Genomic DNA, 18,669 nt, shown 5'->3' on the forward strand with positions numbered 1-18,669 from the left:
GGGAATTTGCTTAAACAAATAATGAATGAATCGAGGTTCTCAACAAAATGGGAATCTTTTGTTGTTTATGTAGAAACAAATGCATAAGTAACAAACTAAAGTATCCTTCCAGGAGAGAAATTTTCCCTCTGAATGTATTTCATTGTTCTGATACAAATTTCCATGTTTTCGCTGTTTTCACCTAAAACTTATTTTGAAAGCACTGCATCTTGCATGCTTCATTTTTAATCATGTAAATGGCCTGATTGCCATAACTGATGTTAACACTAAGTTGCTAAAAAAGTATAAGGACATAATGGTGTCTAAAACTTTTATTTTTTTTACAGCATACCTGGAGAAAATGACAAGAAGGATCCATTTAGACAGAGGAAAAAGTACAGTACAAAGTTGGATGATTTGGAATACTTACCTTTAGATTTATGTAGACAATATCTAAAGGTAAGAGTTACCTCTCTTTGCAATACAAGTCTTAATTTGGCAACAAAGTGCTAAACTTTTTAATGATCCTTGTATTCATTTTCTAGTTTATCAAAGTTTGCCTGCTAAAAACAACTTTAAGTTTAAGGATTTCAATACTGTATATGGTATCAGATCGCATTTGTGTCTAAAGACTGAAATATGTCTTGTTATCCTATCTCTAAAGTTACATCCCAGCTCCTTTGTTCTACCAGGGGTGATCTGAGCCAGATCATCCTTACCAGATCATCCCAGCTTGTGTTTCTTTTTTTTGCATGCTTTCCTTTGTTTTTTAACATTTCGGCGGGAAGGCCTAATCCACAATAAAACTTAGAAATACTTATTGAGAAAAGACACACTTTCAAAAGTTATGTAAAGAAATCCTTGTCTATACTGGGATACGAACTCAAGACCATTAGCATATCAACCCACGACACATACCCCTACACCAGGACGACTGGATACAGACTCTCAGTTATTAAATATATTTTAGGAAGCAAGATATTTTTATAAGCGAGAGGAGTATGCAGACCTTTATTCAGTGGGATTTTAACCCCTTTTCATAAATAAGGCGAGTTGTCAGACTGATTGTTCAATGGAATTTTACCCTTTTCCTAAGTGGGGCGAGTTGGTAAACAATAGTAGGGTGTTTTTTTTTGGAAGTGGTGATTTTGTGTGGGCCGATTGGCCAGTGGGGCGAGTTGACATGGTTTCATATTTAAACATTGTTTTTCGGGGTCATAAAGGGTATATTATATAGTAATATATAAAATGTATTATATTGGTTGTGTGGCGTTCTAAACTAGATTTAATGAATTGTAATTGTTTTTTGTCTAATCTAATACAGCAAGGATGTAAATAGTTATCCCATTTGGACTTGGTGTGTCAGTGTCTGGACATCGGGGTGATCTGACACTGACACATCGCGTCCTCATGGGATAACTATTATTAAAATGGATGTATTTTATATCTATCTGAATGGCATAATAACATTCTTATGTAAAAGAATGAGGAAGCTTGTACATTTTGTAACTTAAGACTGAAAGTTTGAAACAATTACCATTAACCAAAGTTTAAGGGATGGGTTTCAAGGACAGAAAGTGTGCCTAATTGTCTAATCAACTGATAATCAAAAGTTATTTATTTAGAAATTAAGATTTGTATATACATCCATTGTAGGATGTTGCTACAGAATTAGACACAGATGATCTGGAGAATGTTACACCTCAGGTACAGAAATTTAATGAAAGACTTGAGACTGCATTACAGTTTGAGCAGGTAAGTTTATGTGTGTGTGATACATGTACCTTTATATTATATATTTATACTTTAATCTGTACAACTTTTCAGGAAGTCCTCATACTTAATAGGTCAACATAAAATGGATGCACATCTTAAAGTATATTTTATTATCAGTTTTCAAGAATAAAATTTGTTGTAAATCTACAAATGTTTCAATTCAGTGGCAACAGCTTTGGTCTTAAAAAGTAGAATATATCATACATTGTGATACAATTATTTATAGGTTAAGATAGCAAATAAGATTGTAATTCTTCCTTAGCTTGTATACCTACATTGCAAGCTTCATCTTTTTTTACAAACTATTTTTTGGGTAATGCTTAAAAGAATAACACTGTTTCCATTCGCTTTAAACACATTGCCCCTGACATTGACTAGCTAGCTATCAAACAATTCACTACCTTCAAATCAGTTAGGTCCAGGTTTTCTGCCTTTTCTTAAGGTTTTTCGTGGATAAAAGGTCCATAAAAAATTTGAAATTGGACTTGTGGTTTGAAAAACATATACTTGACAGTCAAACTATGTAAGATTTTTCTGAAATCTAGACTACTAACAATGGTGAATACTGAACCTTGTAAAGATTTGTTGTAAGGCAATGTAAAGATGAATATCAAGCTAAATGGCCCTCTGTTGAATAATTGCATTTAATGTTAATGGTTACTCTCTACAACAAAGTCAATACATGAGCCAGAGAATCAAATATCAATTATGTGATAATTTAGTCTTAAAAATGTTATACCTCCTGAAAGATGATGTGAGTACTAGACTGATATTTTAAAACAGAAAATGCCATAGTTAGAAGACTGATAAGCTGTTCTGGTAATAATTACAGAGGGTGGTGTGAAAATAAGTTTAATAAAAAAAAAATGTCCATGGTATATTGTCTTGTAATGAGTTAGGAGAGAGTTTGCTTGTGATGATATAATTTAATAACCTTTAAAATCAATGTATACCTGTTTATTATTTTGATAAGGTGATAATGTATATCATTACCCTAGGAATCTTATTAATAACAAGATGATAATTTATGGCATGATTAATACATTTTAGATAATTTCAGTTAGCCAAATAGTTCAAGGTTATTAATGGCAACAGAGTCCTAGAAATTTGCCATAATTCTGCTTATAATAATTCTAAATGCAGGCAGGCTTAGAAATTCATTTACCTTTTGACCTTTAATCTTGACCTCATTTACATGGATTATTAATAATGTTAAGTATATGTAATACTTAAAATAAAATCTTTATCTTAAAAGACTTTCAACATAAATCATGATCAGACAAACAGATCAGTAAAGCAGACATTTCAACATGTGCACTATTGTGATAAAGTAGAAGATTTCTCAGATATTTGCGAAAAATACCAGTCTTGGGACCGAATTTCCCTTGACTGGTATTTTTTGCAAATACCCCTCCAGAAGATGATATATCTGTTCAATATCTTTTTTTTTATGCTCATTAAAATCATTGACAGAAGGGTCTTTTAGACTTCTGGCCATAAAAAAGAATAGGTTTGTTTTCCCAAACACTACCTACCCAGAAAAAAGCTGCCTACTCAAATTCTTTCATTGTCCTGATTTGAAGAACTTTTTTTTTAATCAGATAGGCATGAAGACTACTAAACACCCGATACTTCAAAAAAAAAAAAAAAAAAATGCCTACACTGTCTCAACCTTTGGGTAGGGTTTGGGCAAATCAAAATATTTTTAATTGTGGCCTCTTCTTCTAGTAAAATAATGGGAAGTAACCCATTTAGGCTTCACAGTTATGGCAAGCCGTTCTCGTCAAAATTATGTTTAAACCCTTTTTTCGAAAAAATTACACAATGAGAAAAAACCTAAAATGACACACTGAGAAATCGAAATTACACACTGAGATTTTAAAATTACACACTGAGATTTTAAAATTACACACTGAGATTAAAAAAAAATGAAAAAGACACACTGAGAAATTAAAATTACACACTGAGGTTTTAAAAAGACACGCTGAGATTAAATAAATTGAAAAACACACACTGAGAATTGTTAATTACACACTGAGATTTCAAAAATACACATTGAGATTAATATTCAAATTACTAATGAATATTCATGAGATGAATAATTCAACAGATTAATATCATGGTCTCTAGAACTCTTGCCATTATAATGAAGGGGTTTCCTTCAACCAACGTTCATAATAAATTTCAAGACTTAACATCGTTTTTTGCTAACTCATATTCATTAATATTATTGCTAACGGTGTATCAGGTTTGTTTACTTAAAACTGTTTAAGCATAGGTCCTTTTTCAAAAGTCTTTCAACTGTTACCCTGATTTCGCAAGGTAATCATTTATATTTTTGTTGTTACGTTTATATGTTATAATAGACACTTGGGTGAACATGTCATTGCATTTTTTGTCTTTTTAAAAATTGTTCCGATAATTTCTTATAATTTTAATAAAGTTTACAACATTTGATTATATCAGAGACATATGATACATGTCTCTGGTTATATTTTGAAATGAGAGTAAGTGGGTATTTTTCTTGTTCTATTAGTCTTTAACTTTGTATTGCTATTATAAATGTATTTTATAAAACATTGAGCACCAGATTTAAGGACTAACGAGTTATGTCCCCTAGTTGTTTTAAGCATGTAATAGATTAGGATTACGTATGGTAATTAGATATGTGTGCATAAAAAGTGCGCACAAATCTCAGTTTGTAATTTTAAATTCTCAGTGTTTAATTTCAAATTCTCAGTGTGTGTTTTTCAGTTTATTTCATCTCAGTGTGTCTTTTTGAAATCTCAGTGTGTCTTTTTGAAATCTCAGTGTTTAATTTTCGATTCTCCGTGTGTAATTTTCAATTCTCAGTGTGTGTTTTTCCTTTTTTGTAATCTCAGTGTGTATTTATGAAATCTCAGTGCGTCTTTATGAAATCTCAGTGTGTAATTTCTTATTCTCAGTGTGTGTTTTTTCATTTTTTTTTAATCTCAGTGTGTTTTTTTTAAATTCTCAGTGTGTAAAATTTTCGAAAAATGTTTTAAACATAGTTTTGACGAAAACGGCTTGCCATACAAAGTGAAGTCCTTTCACTGTGTGTTTGAAATGTCATGTGAACTACTAGCTAACTTACTTAATTCCTTGGTAAAAAAAAATTGACTTTTTTGTTGTAAAATTGGAAGAGAGGCTCAAAGTATTTGGGAAAATGGTTATCTTTTGAGATTTTTTCAGTTGATGTACAATAGTAAGAGATAAAGGGCACAATGTATTTAAAAGGTGTCTTTTTTCACTCATGAAAGGATTTAGTTAAGTTTTGTGTTAAAATATATTTGGGTATTAGCCTTTTGATGTGATGGCTTGCCTTCATGTCTTTATTATAGTTTTAGAATCCTTTTTCATGATAATAAGATTGTTTAAATACCAGTTAAAATATTGAAAATCAACCTACCTTGACATTGCTACCTCTAACAGCTAGTTAATACTAATTGTACCATTTCTTTTCTAAAAGTTCTGTAGGAATGTAACAGAAATGGTAAATGAAGATGATATAAATACAAGTAAAGGAAGATCTAAAAGTCCTTCTAGGAAGAAAAATACTCTTAGTTCTAAAAGTTTACAGTTAGCCATGGCCACCATACAAAGCTGGAAAGATGACCAAGATTCATTGCAGGTATTTTTAATATGGTTAACAATAGATCACTCTGTCCCAAACCCTGTTGGTTAGACTGTCCTGACCAATAAAATAGATGCAGGTCAACCAAATCGTATGCCAATTCTGGCTGTTCAGTTCTGTGACTTTTTGCTATTTTTACATGATCAAACATAGATCAGTTAATATTCTTTAACATGTATATCATTACTGTAAATTCAGAAATTATTGCAACATTTATTATTGTGTTACTTGAAGAATAATAGACTACAAAGCATTTTTGGGACAATCTGCATACAGACATCTGTACCAGCTATCAGAATGTGAGATCTTGATATTAGGATAATCACCAAAGCCACTATGTACGTTTAAGGGAAACTTCGCAAAAAAATCAAAAATTGATATTATGTCCATTTTGTATAAAAATGCTCAAATTCATAGATATTAAAGTTTTATTCCGCTAGATAAGATATCACCATCGATTTTAGATTTAGAGTGTCAATTCCCTGCATGCCGCCATTTTGTCATCTCCTCCATTTTGAGACCACGATATGTCTAAGGACCAAAACAATAGTAACCTGATGTAGTCGTAATTGCATGTCGATATCTTGTCAATCGTACGGATGTTTTATCCGACTAACTAACTTGATACGAAAAATGTTATTATTTTTTAAATAACCATGGTGTGTCATTTTTAAACTGTTTATATTGGAATTAGTTAAAAAGTCATAGTTCATCATAAATAAGTGTATTTTGAAAATTGTTTTTGAAAATCTAATTTGTTCATTAGGACATTCTTTTATGTGATTTAAATAAATTCGGACCTTCCCTCAATTGATCACCCACATGGCTAAAGGTATTACCCCGAAAGGTATTGTGAGGTGACACGTCCAGGTATTCAAATGATTTCCTGTCGGACTTGCAAGTTCATGCATTGTTTCACTTCTGAGGGTATTATAAGTGTACACGGCCGATAACTTGTTACTTTCCATTTTCAACTATCATGTGTATAATATACATCTCTGTCTTGCGTGTCCAAAAGTGATATACTAGTCATTACTAAACTCATACGCTTGTTTATAAATAACATTTCTGGTGTAAAGAATATTATTTATAAAAATCTAAATAATAACATTTAAAAGATAGTGTATGCCACTACAAAATTCTATGATTGTTTACAGTGGATGCTAAGGAAAATGATGCACTTCTCGAACTCAGGATAATTAAATGAGCTTTACAATAAAAAAAAAAAAACATGATAAAAAAAACTTAGACTTGGCTAGGACATTTTAATGTTATTATTTCAGGAATTAGCAATATCAGTAACCAAACTTGGAGATCGAGTAGCACCCTGGTTAAAGATCAGATTGGGAAGTGAACCATCTGTTTCTAAGATCATCACAGCACTAGACAAACTGGTGTATGATGATGGTATCTCTAAAGATAAGGTAGGATGTACATCAAATTGTAAAGTATTCTTTAAAAAAGACATTTCAGGGATCTTATAATCAAGCAAGTTCTTTCGAACAAATCTTATAAAGTTTCAATTTGTTGAAATTTCTTAACTTGAGTCAGAACGAGTATTCTTCAAAATTAAATGTAAAAATTTGGTTTTACACTGTATTGTAACATATCTGTTCTAGTTTGTTTTCTATTTAAGCTTTAAGGGGTTGAGTGAAAAAAATATAAAAAAAAATATATGAAATTTCTTTTCTATTGTATATTTCAGGATGGAAAAGAACATCCCTCTCGTTCAGTCCTTGAGAGCATTGTTAAACATTTCCAGACTCTGTTTGATGTTCCGTCAGTGTCTGGGGTTTACCCTCGTATGAATGATATCTACAGCAAGTTAGGAGAAGTCCATAATGTATTAAATACTCTCAGAAACCTTTTAGGTTTAGGTAAATAAACTTTTGAATTCAAAACAAGTTAATTGATAATTTCAGGATATATTTTTAGTTAGACAAAGAAAGATATTTTTTAGCCTCATTCATGTGTTAATAGGAAATATGTTATTATCAGTTATTTGTTCACTTCTTCCCATGTAGAATGTTGGCAGAGGTTTAGCATTCTTACAATATTGCAATTTATTTCAGAGTAGAATTCATTTGATTCATTTTTAGTTTCAGACCTTCAAGATTTCGATCTTGCTTGATGGTATTACATGTATATGAAATCCAACTTGGTAAAATCACCTGAATTGAGCTGTTTCACCACAGAAATTTTTATTTTAACAAGTGATAGTTTTCTTCAAAAATTGGTCTGAATATGCTTAAAATAAATGCCACTTGACTTTTAAGCAAGCAACAGTCACTATTTTATATCTATTGTTGAAATTAAAATGGCCAGATGCAAGGAAATTTTGATAAGGGTTTTTATGGTAAAGAACAATTGATTATTCAATATTTTATCTTGTTTCAGATACTGATTGTAAATCTTCAGACATTGTAGATACAGTAGGGCGTCTATGTAGCCAACATAACAACACAACAAGTAGACAGCTTAAAGCTCTGTTACAGACAGAGGATTTAGAGGGGTGAGTTTTATATCAAACGTATAACACTAGTTAAGAATGACATAAAGGCAGTTTTATGCAAAATAACAATTTATTTAAGTATCTGAAATTTTTAAAACACATCAGGTTTTGATCTCTAATTATGAATGTGGCAGTTGCATTTGACTCCTATCTAAATTGAGTAGGAGTACAAGATGTTGGTTATCTCCCTTCCTTCACCAATAAAATCTGACCTCCAGGAATAAGCACATTAGTGCTGAAAGTAGCATTTAACAGCAAACAATCAATCAATCAAATTCAAACTTGTTTAAAAGTATTCAAAGCTACAAAAGTTCTAATTAAGCTATGGCTGCCTTGAAATCAATCAATTCATTGTATGTTTTTGGCACAAGCTAGCAACAAATGATAAAAAAATATCGGGTAAATTGTATAAGTTACTTTGGTACTTGCATGAGCATAACTATGTAAAATCTGTGTTTAATGACTGTGGCTTTTGAGAACTGTATAATATTCCGGACAGGTTTATTTTTATATTAAAATTAATGTAAGGCAGTGTCTCCAGGACCAATTTATTCAATTATAATGGGATGTAAGGGGGAAGTTCATACCTCCATATTACTGAAAATATCCAAATGGAAAAAAAGTACTTGGCATGCTTAAATATTGTAATAGTAATGTGCTGTCTAAGCTGTTTAATTTTATTCAAAAGGTAGTAAAGATGCTTGTCAAATTTAAAACTGTAATAAACACAGACTTACTTCTGAAGATGTATAATTTAAAAATGTATACTGTTTGTATTATGAACTAATTAATATTGTGTATAAATTATAATATGCTTCTGTTATCCAGTCTTCTGCGGCTGAGTTTTCTTTAATTAACTATAAACTATTGTTTCTGAATGAAAAAAATAATATGCTTTGATTTGTATCAAAGTTTCAATACTATAATGAATCATTAAAAAACTGTAAGTACAGAGAGATCATGTTTGTTTAGATGCCTCATAGCTTTTATGGTTGATAAGTTATATCTGTAATGGATTTCAAGTTCAATTTAGTTCTGTCTAGAGCTACATCACTAATTGTTAAGTATTGATTTTTTTACCTGAAATTGTAATGATGAGGGTTTAGATGGAGATTCTCCATTTTTGTATTCTTCAATATTTCTGTATTCTTTATATGTTTTACCCATTATTCTTAATTCTCTATATTGTAGTACCCTTGTATTCTCTATTCTTTATTGTTTTTGGCCTATTTATCTCTTATCTCTATTTTATTTTGGTCATTTTTTTCTAATCTTGCTACTTTATTCTTCTTTCTGTAAACCCCATCCACATCCTGTTATATGATTTTGAGGATATTGACTCTTACTTCCAAGTTCATGTTGTTATCAGAAGTTTATTATAATGTAAGACAAATTATATTCTTTGGCATCTCAATTATTTCTCTTTGAATAAGTATTCTTTTGTTGATTGATTTTTTTGCTTAGTAGCATTCTTATAAACATTTTTTAGCTAACAATGTCAGTTTTTGACCAAAAAAATTAATTCAATCAAAGAAATATCAAGAGTTTTTATGTTTGTCTTTTAACCCCAATACAGGGACTGTATTCATTTCCCCAAATTTAAAAAGTGTTACGATTGTCAAACATTATGAACATAAAATATTAAAAGTTATCTTTTTTTTTCCATATTTATATTTTAGTGTAATAAGAAGACTGGAAGAGCATAATTCATTTTTCCCAGCTTTCCAAGAAGTTATGAGAAAAATGTTTGATATTTTAGGTAAGTTGTTTACTGATATTTTTGAAGATCATATTTTCTCTAACAGATGAGGCATCTCAAATTGGTAACTCAGCACTATCAAAGTTCTGTTATCATGATTTATCATTTTGTTTGACTTAAGTTAGGTTTTTTTTTGTCTAGCCTGCAACTTTGTTGCTGGTAGCCCACATAGGGATAGTGACCAAGTGACAGTGGCGGCGTTAGTTCACTTCTTAATATTTTAGTAGGTGTAAGACCTGGATGTTTCATACTTTGTATATAAATGCCTTATGATAAGAAGTTTCTGTCTGTCGCATGTCCATTATCCTTGACGTCATTTTCATGGATCAGTAACTGCTCGGAAAATAAATTCTAATTTTTTTGTAATAATAATTTCTCTCTTATGATGAGTAAATAAGATAACTATATTAGGTATGTGAGTACCTTGCAAGGTCCTCATGATCGTCAGGCAGTTTTCACTTGAACTAGACCTCATTTCATAGATCAGCTAACAAGGTTAGGTTTTAATGGTGAAGTCCATATCTCAGATACTATAAGCAATAGGTCTAATATATTCAGTGTAAGGAAGGATTGTAAGGTGTATATGTCCAACTGGCAGGTGTCATCTGACTTGACCTCATTTTCATGGTTCAGTGGTTATAGTTTTAGTTTTTATATGCCCAACAAAATTTTGACGGGACGTATTATGGTATACAAATGTGCAGCGTCTGTTCGTCTGTCTGTCTGGCGTCCACATGTCGCAGCGTAACTTGAGAACCACTTATCCAAATTTCATGAAACTTAACATAGTTGTTTCTTATGATGATCAAACTATCTGTATACTTTTTGGTGAAAATATGATATAAACTTTTTGAGTTACAGGACTTTATAACTAAAACAGGGGTGTGTTTGTTCACATGTCGCGCCATATTTCAAAAACAATTTATTATCACTGCTTAAAACTTTTCGCATTTCTTAGTTATATTAATCTTAACATCTGTATACTTTTTGGTGATGATTCAAAATTTTGTTTTAGAGTTATTGAGTTTTTTTGTAAAAAAAAAAAGGGGAGGGGTCACATGACGCACTGTATCTCAAAAATCATTAATGATTATTGCTTAAAACTTTACACACTTCTTAGTTATAATAATCTGAAGATCTGTGTACTTTTTTGGTCATGATTCAAGTTTTATTTTAGAATTATTGAGTTTTTAGTAAAAAAATGGGGGTTTTCACATGTCACGGTATATCTCAAAAACCAGTAATGATTATTGCTTAAAACTTTACACACTTCTTAGTTATAATAATCTAAAGATCTGTAAACATTTATGTGATGATTCAAATTTTATTTTGGGGTAATTGAGGGTTTTGTAAAAAAAAAGTGGGGGTTTTCACATTTTGCACCATATCTCAAAAACAATTAATGATTATTGCTTAAAAGTTTATGCACTTCTTAGTTATATTAATCTAAACTTCTGTATACTTTTTGGTGATGATTTAAAATTTCATTTTAGAGTTATTGAGGTTTTTGGTAAAAAAAAATGTCTTCACATGACGCACCATATCTCAAAATCATTAATGATTATTGCTTTAAACTTTACACACTACTTAGTTTTATTAATCTAAAGATCTGTATACTTTTTGGTGATGATTCAAATTTTATTTTAGAATTATTGAGGGTTTTTTTTTTTAAAAGGGGGGTTTACACATGTCGCACCATATCTAAAAGCCAGTAATGATTATTGCTTAAACATTTACGCACTTCTTAGTTATATTAATCTAAACATCTGTATACTTTTTGGTGATACTTCAAAATTTTTTTAGAATTATTTTTTTTCACATGTTGCACTGTATCTCAGAAACTATTTACGATTATTGCATAAAACTTCACACACAAGACGACAGGCGTATCATGCGCTTGTGGCGCAGCTATTTATTGTGTTTTGATCTGTTTTTATAATACTGTATGCAATAGGTCTACTTTATTTGGTGTATGGAATGATTGTAAGTTTTACATGTCCAACTAGCAGGTGTCATCTGACCTTGACCCCATTTTCATGGTTCAGTGCTCAGAATTAAGTTTTTGAACAGTATCTTAATGTGAATAATGATTTTCTTTTGTCATTTAGAGAATTTTGTGTTGATGGGAAAAAAAATTATATACTGTCAGTTTTATTAAATAGTTTAATTTAAAATTAATCAAACTGAAGTTATGTAACCATAAAGAATCAAGCATTTGATGAGAATGTTTCATGAATAATCAGTATTATATATTACAAAGAATAAGCCTGATGTTATTGAAGGATTGCAGACTAAAGTAATTCACCTACATGATATGAATTGATTTTAAACTTCAGGATATTCGTTATTAGAGACATTCAATCTAGTTCAATCCTGTAGAAAAAGTTTTAAAGAGCTGTTGAGTGATTTTAGTGTTCATCTTTAATATAATACAATACCACCATTTTTGTTTGTTCTTAAAAGAAATACAGACATATTTCTGACTCATTTCAAAGCTATAGTAAAAGTCTGCCCCCTTCATATTTCACTGGTCAACACAAACATGACCAATGTAATTATTTTATTTTAAGGCTGTTTTGAGGAATGGGAAAAAGATAGAAAGTGGTTTTGTCTTTGTAGTCATCATTTTTAGCTTACCTTTATGCATTTTAATTGAAACATGAGTGAATATGATGTTAAAACAGCTGTTTAAAAAATCTATAACTAATTATTTCATGGTAAATGGTTTTTAATTAATCTGTAGTAGTATACTTTTAAAATAATGAATGTTTGTCTGGAAACTTAATAAAGGGTGTTAAATTATTTAAAGAGTTGTCACAGATGTGTGGTACCATGAAACAGAAACATATCACATTAAAAAAAATCCATAAGACGTGTAAAGGTCAATATATAGTCTTCAACATAAATAAGTACAATGTATCTATATTCTATAAACTATTATAAATTCTATATTGTATATATATAGTCTAGAAAGTTGTGATTAGATTTAGACAGAGTCTGGCAAGATTTGCCATTTAACACTTTCAAAATTCTTTAAAGAGCAGAAAAAGTATTGAAATGTTACTAAAAAAAAACAATTTCAGATAAACATGTATCTTTTTTATCAAGTATGGAATGTTCTCTGCTTTTTTATCAAGTATTGAATGTTCTCTGCTTTTTTATCATGATTGTTCAATAATCATATAAATCTCAGATAGCAAGGTTACTTTGTTGACAAGAATTATCATGTTAAAAAACTTTGAATTTTTCAAAATAATTAGGATTTGTGTATCAATGATGAATTTATTTCTATTCATATCAGGGGGCAAAATGTTTTCTTTGTGACCTTTTTTGGCATAAAGTCATCCATTGTTGACAAGATCTTCATCAGTAAGCTATGCATCAGTAATGTCCAGTATTTTTTTTCCTTTTAACTCTATTCCTTGCTTTCATAGAATAATTGATATCTTAATGTTATAATAACTGCCCAGTGCCTTTAATGACAGATATTCAGGAAAATTCAAATTAATACAAATTACTTTTTATTTTACAAGTCTTTTGATGGTAAAGGAGAAAATCAATTGAATTCTTATTGTTAAGATGCATTATAAGCTAAAACAACTACTAAATAATTTACATCAGGTATTAAATCAATAATAAGTGAAGATAAATTAATTACCATCCCACATCATTGCTTACACTAAGTGGTGAAGTCTTGCATCAACACATATTACTTAAGCAACAAATTAACATAATAACTTAAACATGTGTATAAATATAAACAACAATACATTCATGTGTTGCCAATGTACTGCGTAAATTATAATAACTTAATCATTAATAAATAATTAACCTTGAAACAGTATTTAAAAACTTTTAATTTGTTTAAACTCTAATCATTTACAGGAAAGGATTAAAATTTTAAAGATTATGACATCAATAATCATAAATTTTTGATATTTATAATAAGATTTATATTATATGAAGGATTGGTATCAAATGCTTTCAAAAACGTCAACAGGAAGTTTACAAATACATGTAGTGAAAATAAGTTATTAATGAAGTGTTTCCTCAGCTAACATTTATTTTTGCTATTTTAAAGTTTAGCAATCAACAAGGATATTTTTGTCCCTTAGCTAGTCCACAATTACTAACTGCATTATTTTCTCTTTTTCGAGTGGAGTATCAACAAGGACATGTTTGTCCCTTAGCTAGTCCACAACTAGTAACTTAGTTATATACCTTTGCATTCCCCATAGCTTTACTTTATAAATTAAAATTTGGTCCTGTTGCTGTAGTATACTAATGTAACATCAAATTGACCAAAACAACCCTGATAAATCATGTTGTTTTATTTATAGGTATGGTAAATTCTATTTTTTTTTTAAATTGACATATTGAAATATTTGAATGTCATTCAAATTAATTGGTCTTATTAATCAACATGTTTTACAGAGATCATGAGTGAACATTGAGTGAACATCATGCTAAGCCAGTTGTTTACAATATTCTTATCAGATATTATCAATATTAGTAATAGGTTTTTCATAACCTTTTATATACATCAATATTGATTGTCTGACAGGAAGCTATATGCTATTTATACGCTATTTAGTTTTTTTTTCCATTTAGGCATTCATTGGTCAAATATTCTTGGTCAACTTTTGAAAAATAATAATTACTACTAAATGACAAGTACTTCTGTAACTATCTCTTGATAAAACTCCTTACTATCATTCTACTTTTAACAAAGATTTCCTATTATTCTGAATTGTCATCTAGCCTAATCTGGTTTTTTGGGTGTTTTTTTTTTTTATTGTATGTATGATTTTACATGCTTATCAGGCTGCTTTTTAAATACAGAAGCACAGAAGTTCCATTTGAACCCTATATTATAGGTTATATTTAACTCTGTTTTATTTACGAATAAAATTACAGTAATTTTAAGCTACCCAGTACTCGAAAAGCTTTGTTCACAGAAAAACAAGTTTAAATAAATGAGTACATTTCCATTCTCAATTTTACATGAACTGGTATCACTGATTTTGAATGGACTTCCCTTTGTATTGAGTTTTTAAAGGTTAAGTCTTCAGAATTTGTAATTAAAAGGATTTTTATTATCATTTTGATCTTTCCTTTGAATTAATTATTACCTTATTTATTTGTACAGTATTTAATATTGGACTTTGATGACGCAAATGTAATGACACGTAGTGTTTTATTTATAAGGTTAAGCGTAGAAAAAACCAATAATCAATACATATAGACAATTTGTGATTTATTTAGTATTTATTTTGTAGATGTTCAAAGAATGGATCAAGTGATACCAGCAGTCAGAGCATTGAAATTACTGGCCAGCTGAAACAACGAAACTGTTATCAAAAGGAGGGTCTAGAACAAAATACTACTGCAGTTAAATCATTGAAAATATAAACTGGCTGATGTATCAAAACTTTGTTATTGTGGGGAGGGTCTTGAATGAGGTATAACTGCAGTCTTGATCTTCATTGAAAGTTTTGATTGCAGTCAAAGCAAGACAATTTTTGACCAGTTTGAATATATGGCATTAAAGGGAAAGGGGTAATGTTAAAAGAAATTTTAGCAGTCATAGTTATCCATATCTACAATGAGTCGATTTGGTATTGTAATTGCTAGTAATTTAAAAAGTTAGGGAAGAAATTTGAATTCTGCAACATAAGATGTATTTAAAAGTAATTCATTTCATTGAATAGAATTGAAGTGAGTTGCTATTTAATGACTAGAAAAGGCAGCAAATTAAATATTAGCCAATGAATCCAACAATATTTGTAATTAGAGAAATATTGTTTATATTAGATATTTATATTATGTAACTGTTATTGTTTGAAAGGTGCTAGTTTTCCAATTTCTCAGCTTCAAATTTAGAATAAATTGGAAACCTTGTAAGGTTTTTTTTTAATCCCTTTTCAAAAATTATGATTTAAAAAGATCACACATCTCTAGGCTTGTATTTGAAGAATTCTATGTGTTTGCTAAAATGCAAAACTTATGTATTATTATGTTTTATAATGCATGAACTTCATAATTTTAAAGTTTTAGAGATGAAATTTCATTGAAAAAGAACAAGATGTTATGATTGCCAATAATTAGAAAAAATATTTTTTATTCTTTAGGATGAGATTGCTTTATTAAAGTTTCAAAATGTTGAAAAGTATTAAACTCTCCTGAAATCACAAACTCTCAATCACCATGGATGATTCAGCTGTATCTATTGTCCTTAAATACTCTTTATTTCTTTATAAATCAATAACTACTCTACACCTTTGTCAGCGTTGGTCTAGATTTTTTAAATGATTTTTGTTTAAATCAAACAACAAAGGGTACAGAATGTATATGTATGTATGTGTTATTTATGATAACTTGTGTTGTTTTGATAACTAACTGAATAGATATATGCATCAATAAATATAATGTGTCTTTTGTTTCCCTTTTATACTGTACAGCTTTCCTTCTACTACTAGCAGGTAAAATACAGATGACAAACCAGAAATAGTTCTAATATATTGTTTTTCCAGAATAAAGAACTGATAAACATAAAAATCAACAATATTTAACAAAATAATTATTGGCTAATTGTATTGTAATACATGTATAGAAGAATGCATCTATTTCTTATTTTTTATTGCATGTTAATGATAAATTGAAAAATCCAGAAATCCCCTTCACATACAACGAAAGCATTTGCAGATTAAACCTTTCGCTTATACCTGTTAGAATCCATAGTATAATATTAACAATATTGTTTAATATCTGTCAAGGACTTAAGATTGAATTTTCTACAATTACAGCAATGGTAATTGGTGTATTTGTAAAGTATTTTTAGATAAAATGTTATTTCAAGAATTTCAAAAAGGATAAAACAGTGTCCCCATTTATTCCAAAACAAATAACTAAATTTTATAACAAAAACAAAAATGGGTCATGGTTTGATGGATATTTCAGTCTTGTCCAAAACAAATGCATTTTTCCAGACAATAAACATCAATAGTTGGTGCCATTTGCACAACAATACAGATAAAATGGAACAAATTAAAAAACCAAGGACAAATAAGAAAATAACTCCTATTTTCCATTGGACAAGATCTTTCATTAAAAACAGAATTTTGACATTCATACTTTTTGTCTCACATGACACGTAAAATTTATATTAAACAACCAATGAAGGAAAATAATCATGTTGAGGCATAGTGGTCTAGGTCACTCAAAAATTGAAGTTTCCTATGTACAAACCTGGAATGAAAAAAATACCAACAAAAACTATAAAAGAGGGGCAGAAGATACCAGAGGGACAGTCAAACTTATTATGAGGTTGGATGCGACAATTTAAAACAATTTCAGGCACTAAGGTACATTTGAAAATGTGAATAAGCCCTGGTCTGCACCTATATGTATAGTCAAATAATCTTGTCACAGTGATAACAATAGTGTCATTATGATATAAAGACTGTTGAGGTGGGGTGTGTAGCTGTGCTTCATCTTCTTTAATGGACATATAACTGCCCTGCTTTAGCTGCGCTAGTGCAGCACTCCTTTAGCTCAAGCTGGTAAAGCAGTGGCTTACGGTGCTAGGGGTCTTAATTGGGATAGAAAACTGGCCAATACAGTAGATACAATTTTGGCAGGCAAACCATGCTCATTAATTACAGTATCATGAATTGATTTCACTGTTGATAATTTCCTTAAAAGAATTCATATAAACTGAATGACACATTATAAATAAACTCATCATAGATACCAGGACTAAATTTAATATATACGCCAGACACTCAATATCTTATTATGACATAAAATGTATTAACATAAATAAAATTAATTTAAGGCCTCCCAAAACCTGCAGATTTCAAACGCTAGACCTTATTACTTTACTTGCTTGATGAGTTAATTTTCGTTATACTCACTGGGTATACCACTTACTTCAATTGACAACCTGAATATCTTTCCCCCATTCTTCTTTATTGTATTTATTTGTATAGTATCTCCGTTCACAAGAGCCAATATTACATTCAAGTGAATAGATTCTGGCTCCTTTGAGAATCTATATGTATTTGAAGAACAAATTATTAGATAAATAAAATCTGCTTTTTTTATAAACCATAATATTTCAGAAGTTAGAAGATTTGGATGCTTCATCCCTTGTATGCAGCTACCTTTTGTTGTAAAGTTTCCTACCGTAAAATGTTCATTGGCCTTGACCTCATTTTCATGGTTCAAAGAATGTGTAGGATATTTTTGTCCTGAAATACTTATTTTGATTTAGATAATAACAATATTTGGTTTATAGGATACATACAAGGTCTACGTGTCTGTCAGACAGGATTCACCTGATCTTGACATCATTTAGGTGTATACGTCCTTCTTGCAAGGCTTCATTTGACTTTGACCTTTTTATCATTATTCTATAACATATTTATTTTAAAGCAGGTAAGACATTTCAGCGTGTGCACTCTCGGTTATTAACCTGAGCATCGGGTGTGCATCTTCTCTCATTCTACTATTAATCATCCAGTAATCCACACAAGAACTTCACTTTAAAATTAATCGTAAAATCTCACTATAGGATCTTGATACTTCTAGCTATTATATAATTCTAAAAATCTGAATTATTGTTTTCTTTTGTAGCTCATCTGATCAAACGTCTGAATAAACTACGTTAAAAAAAATCTGTGAAACTAATGGGTCAAAGTTACCTTGGGCTAAATATTCCTTAGAAAATCTCGTTATAAATTTGTGCTTGGGGATTTGATCCATCAACAAAGATGACCACTGTTGCAAAAGATAGAACAATGGGTAAAGCTAAAAGTTATTGAGTATATCTTACACAGTTAGATAAACAATTACAGAAAAATGTAAAATCAGAAAAATACTTAACTCCGAGGAAAATTCAAAACGAAAAGTCCCTAATCAAATGTCAAAATCAAAAGCTCATTGATAAATACAACAAACGAATGGAGATAGCAACCATTTAACTGC

The 18,669-nt window shown here is 29.9% G+C and overlaps 1 protein-coding gene across 4 annotated transcripts in view; it reads left to right on the forward strand.

Annotated features, from left to right (window-relative positions):
• Positions 1 to 16,116, forward strand: part of LOC139510288 (centrosomal protein of 70 kDa-like) — a 31,799-nt gene extending 15,683 nt beyond the window's left edge. For all 4 annotated transcript variants that reach the window (XM_071296789.1, XM_071296791.1, XM_071296790.1 and 1 more), the window contains 8 exons: positions 327 to 438; positions 1,636 to 1,734; positions 5,246 to 5,407; positions 6,694 to 6,834; positions 7,116 to 7,287; positions 7,808 to 7,922; positions 9,602 to 9,681; positions 14,961 to 16,116. In XM_071296789.1, coding sequence (XP_071152890.1) covers positions 327 to 438; positions 1,636 to 1,734; positions 5,246 to 5,407; positions 6,694 to 6,834; positions 7,116 to 7,287; positions 7,808 to 7,922; positions 9,602 to 9,681; positions 14,961 to 15,022 — 943 coding nt within the window. In that variant the 3' untranslated portion in view covers positions 15,023 to 16,116. The remainder of the gene's footprint in view (positions 1 to 326; positions 439 to 1,635; positions 1,735 to 5,245; positions 5,408 to 6,693; positions 6,835 to 7,115; positions 7,288 to 7,807; positions 7,923 to 9,601; positions 9,682 to 14,960) is intronic.
• The last annotated feature ends 2,553 nt before the right edge of the window (positions 16,117 to 18,669 follow it).

Source organism: Mytilus edulis, chromosome 2, assembly GCF_963676685.1.
Source record: "Mytilus edulis chromosome 2, xbMytEdul2.2, whole genome shotgun sequence".
Classification (NCBI taxonomy): Eukaryota; Metazoa; Mollusca; class Bivalvia; order Mytilida; family Mytilidae; genus Mytilus; species Mytilus edulis.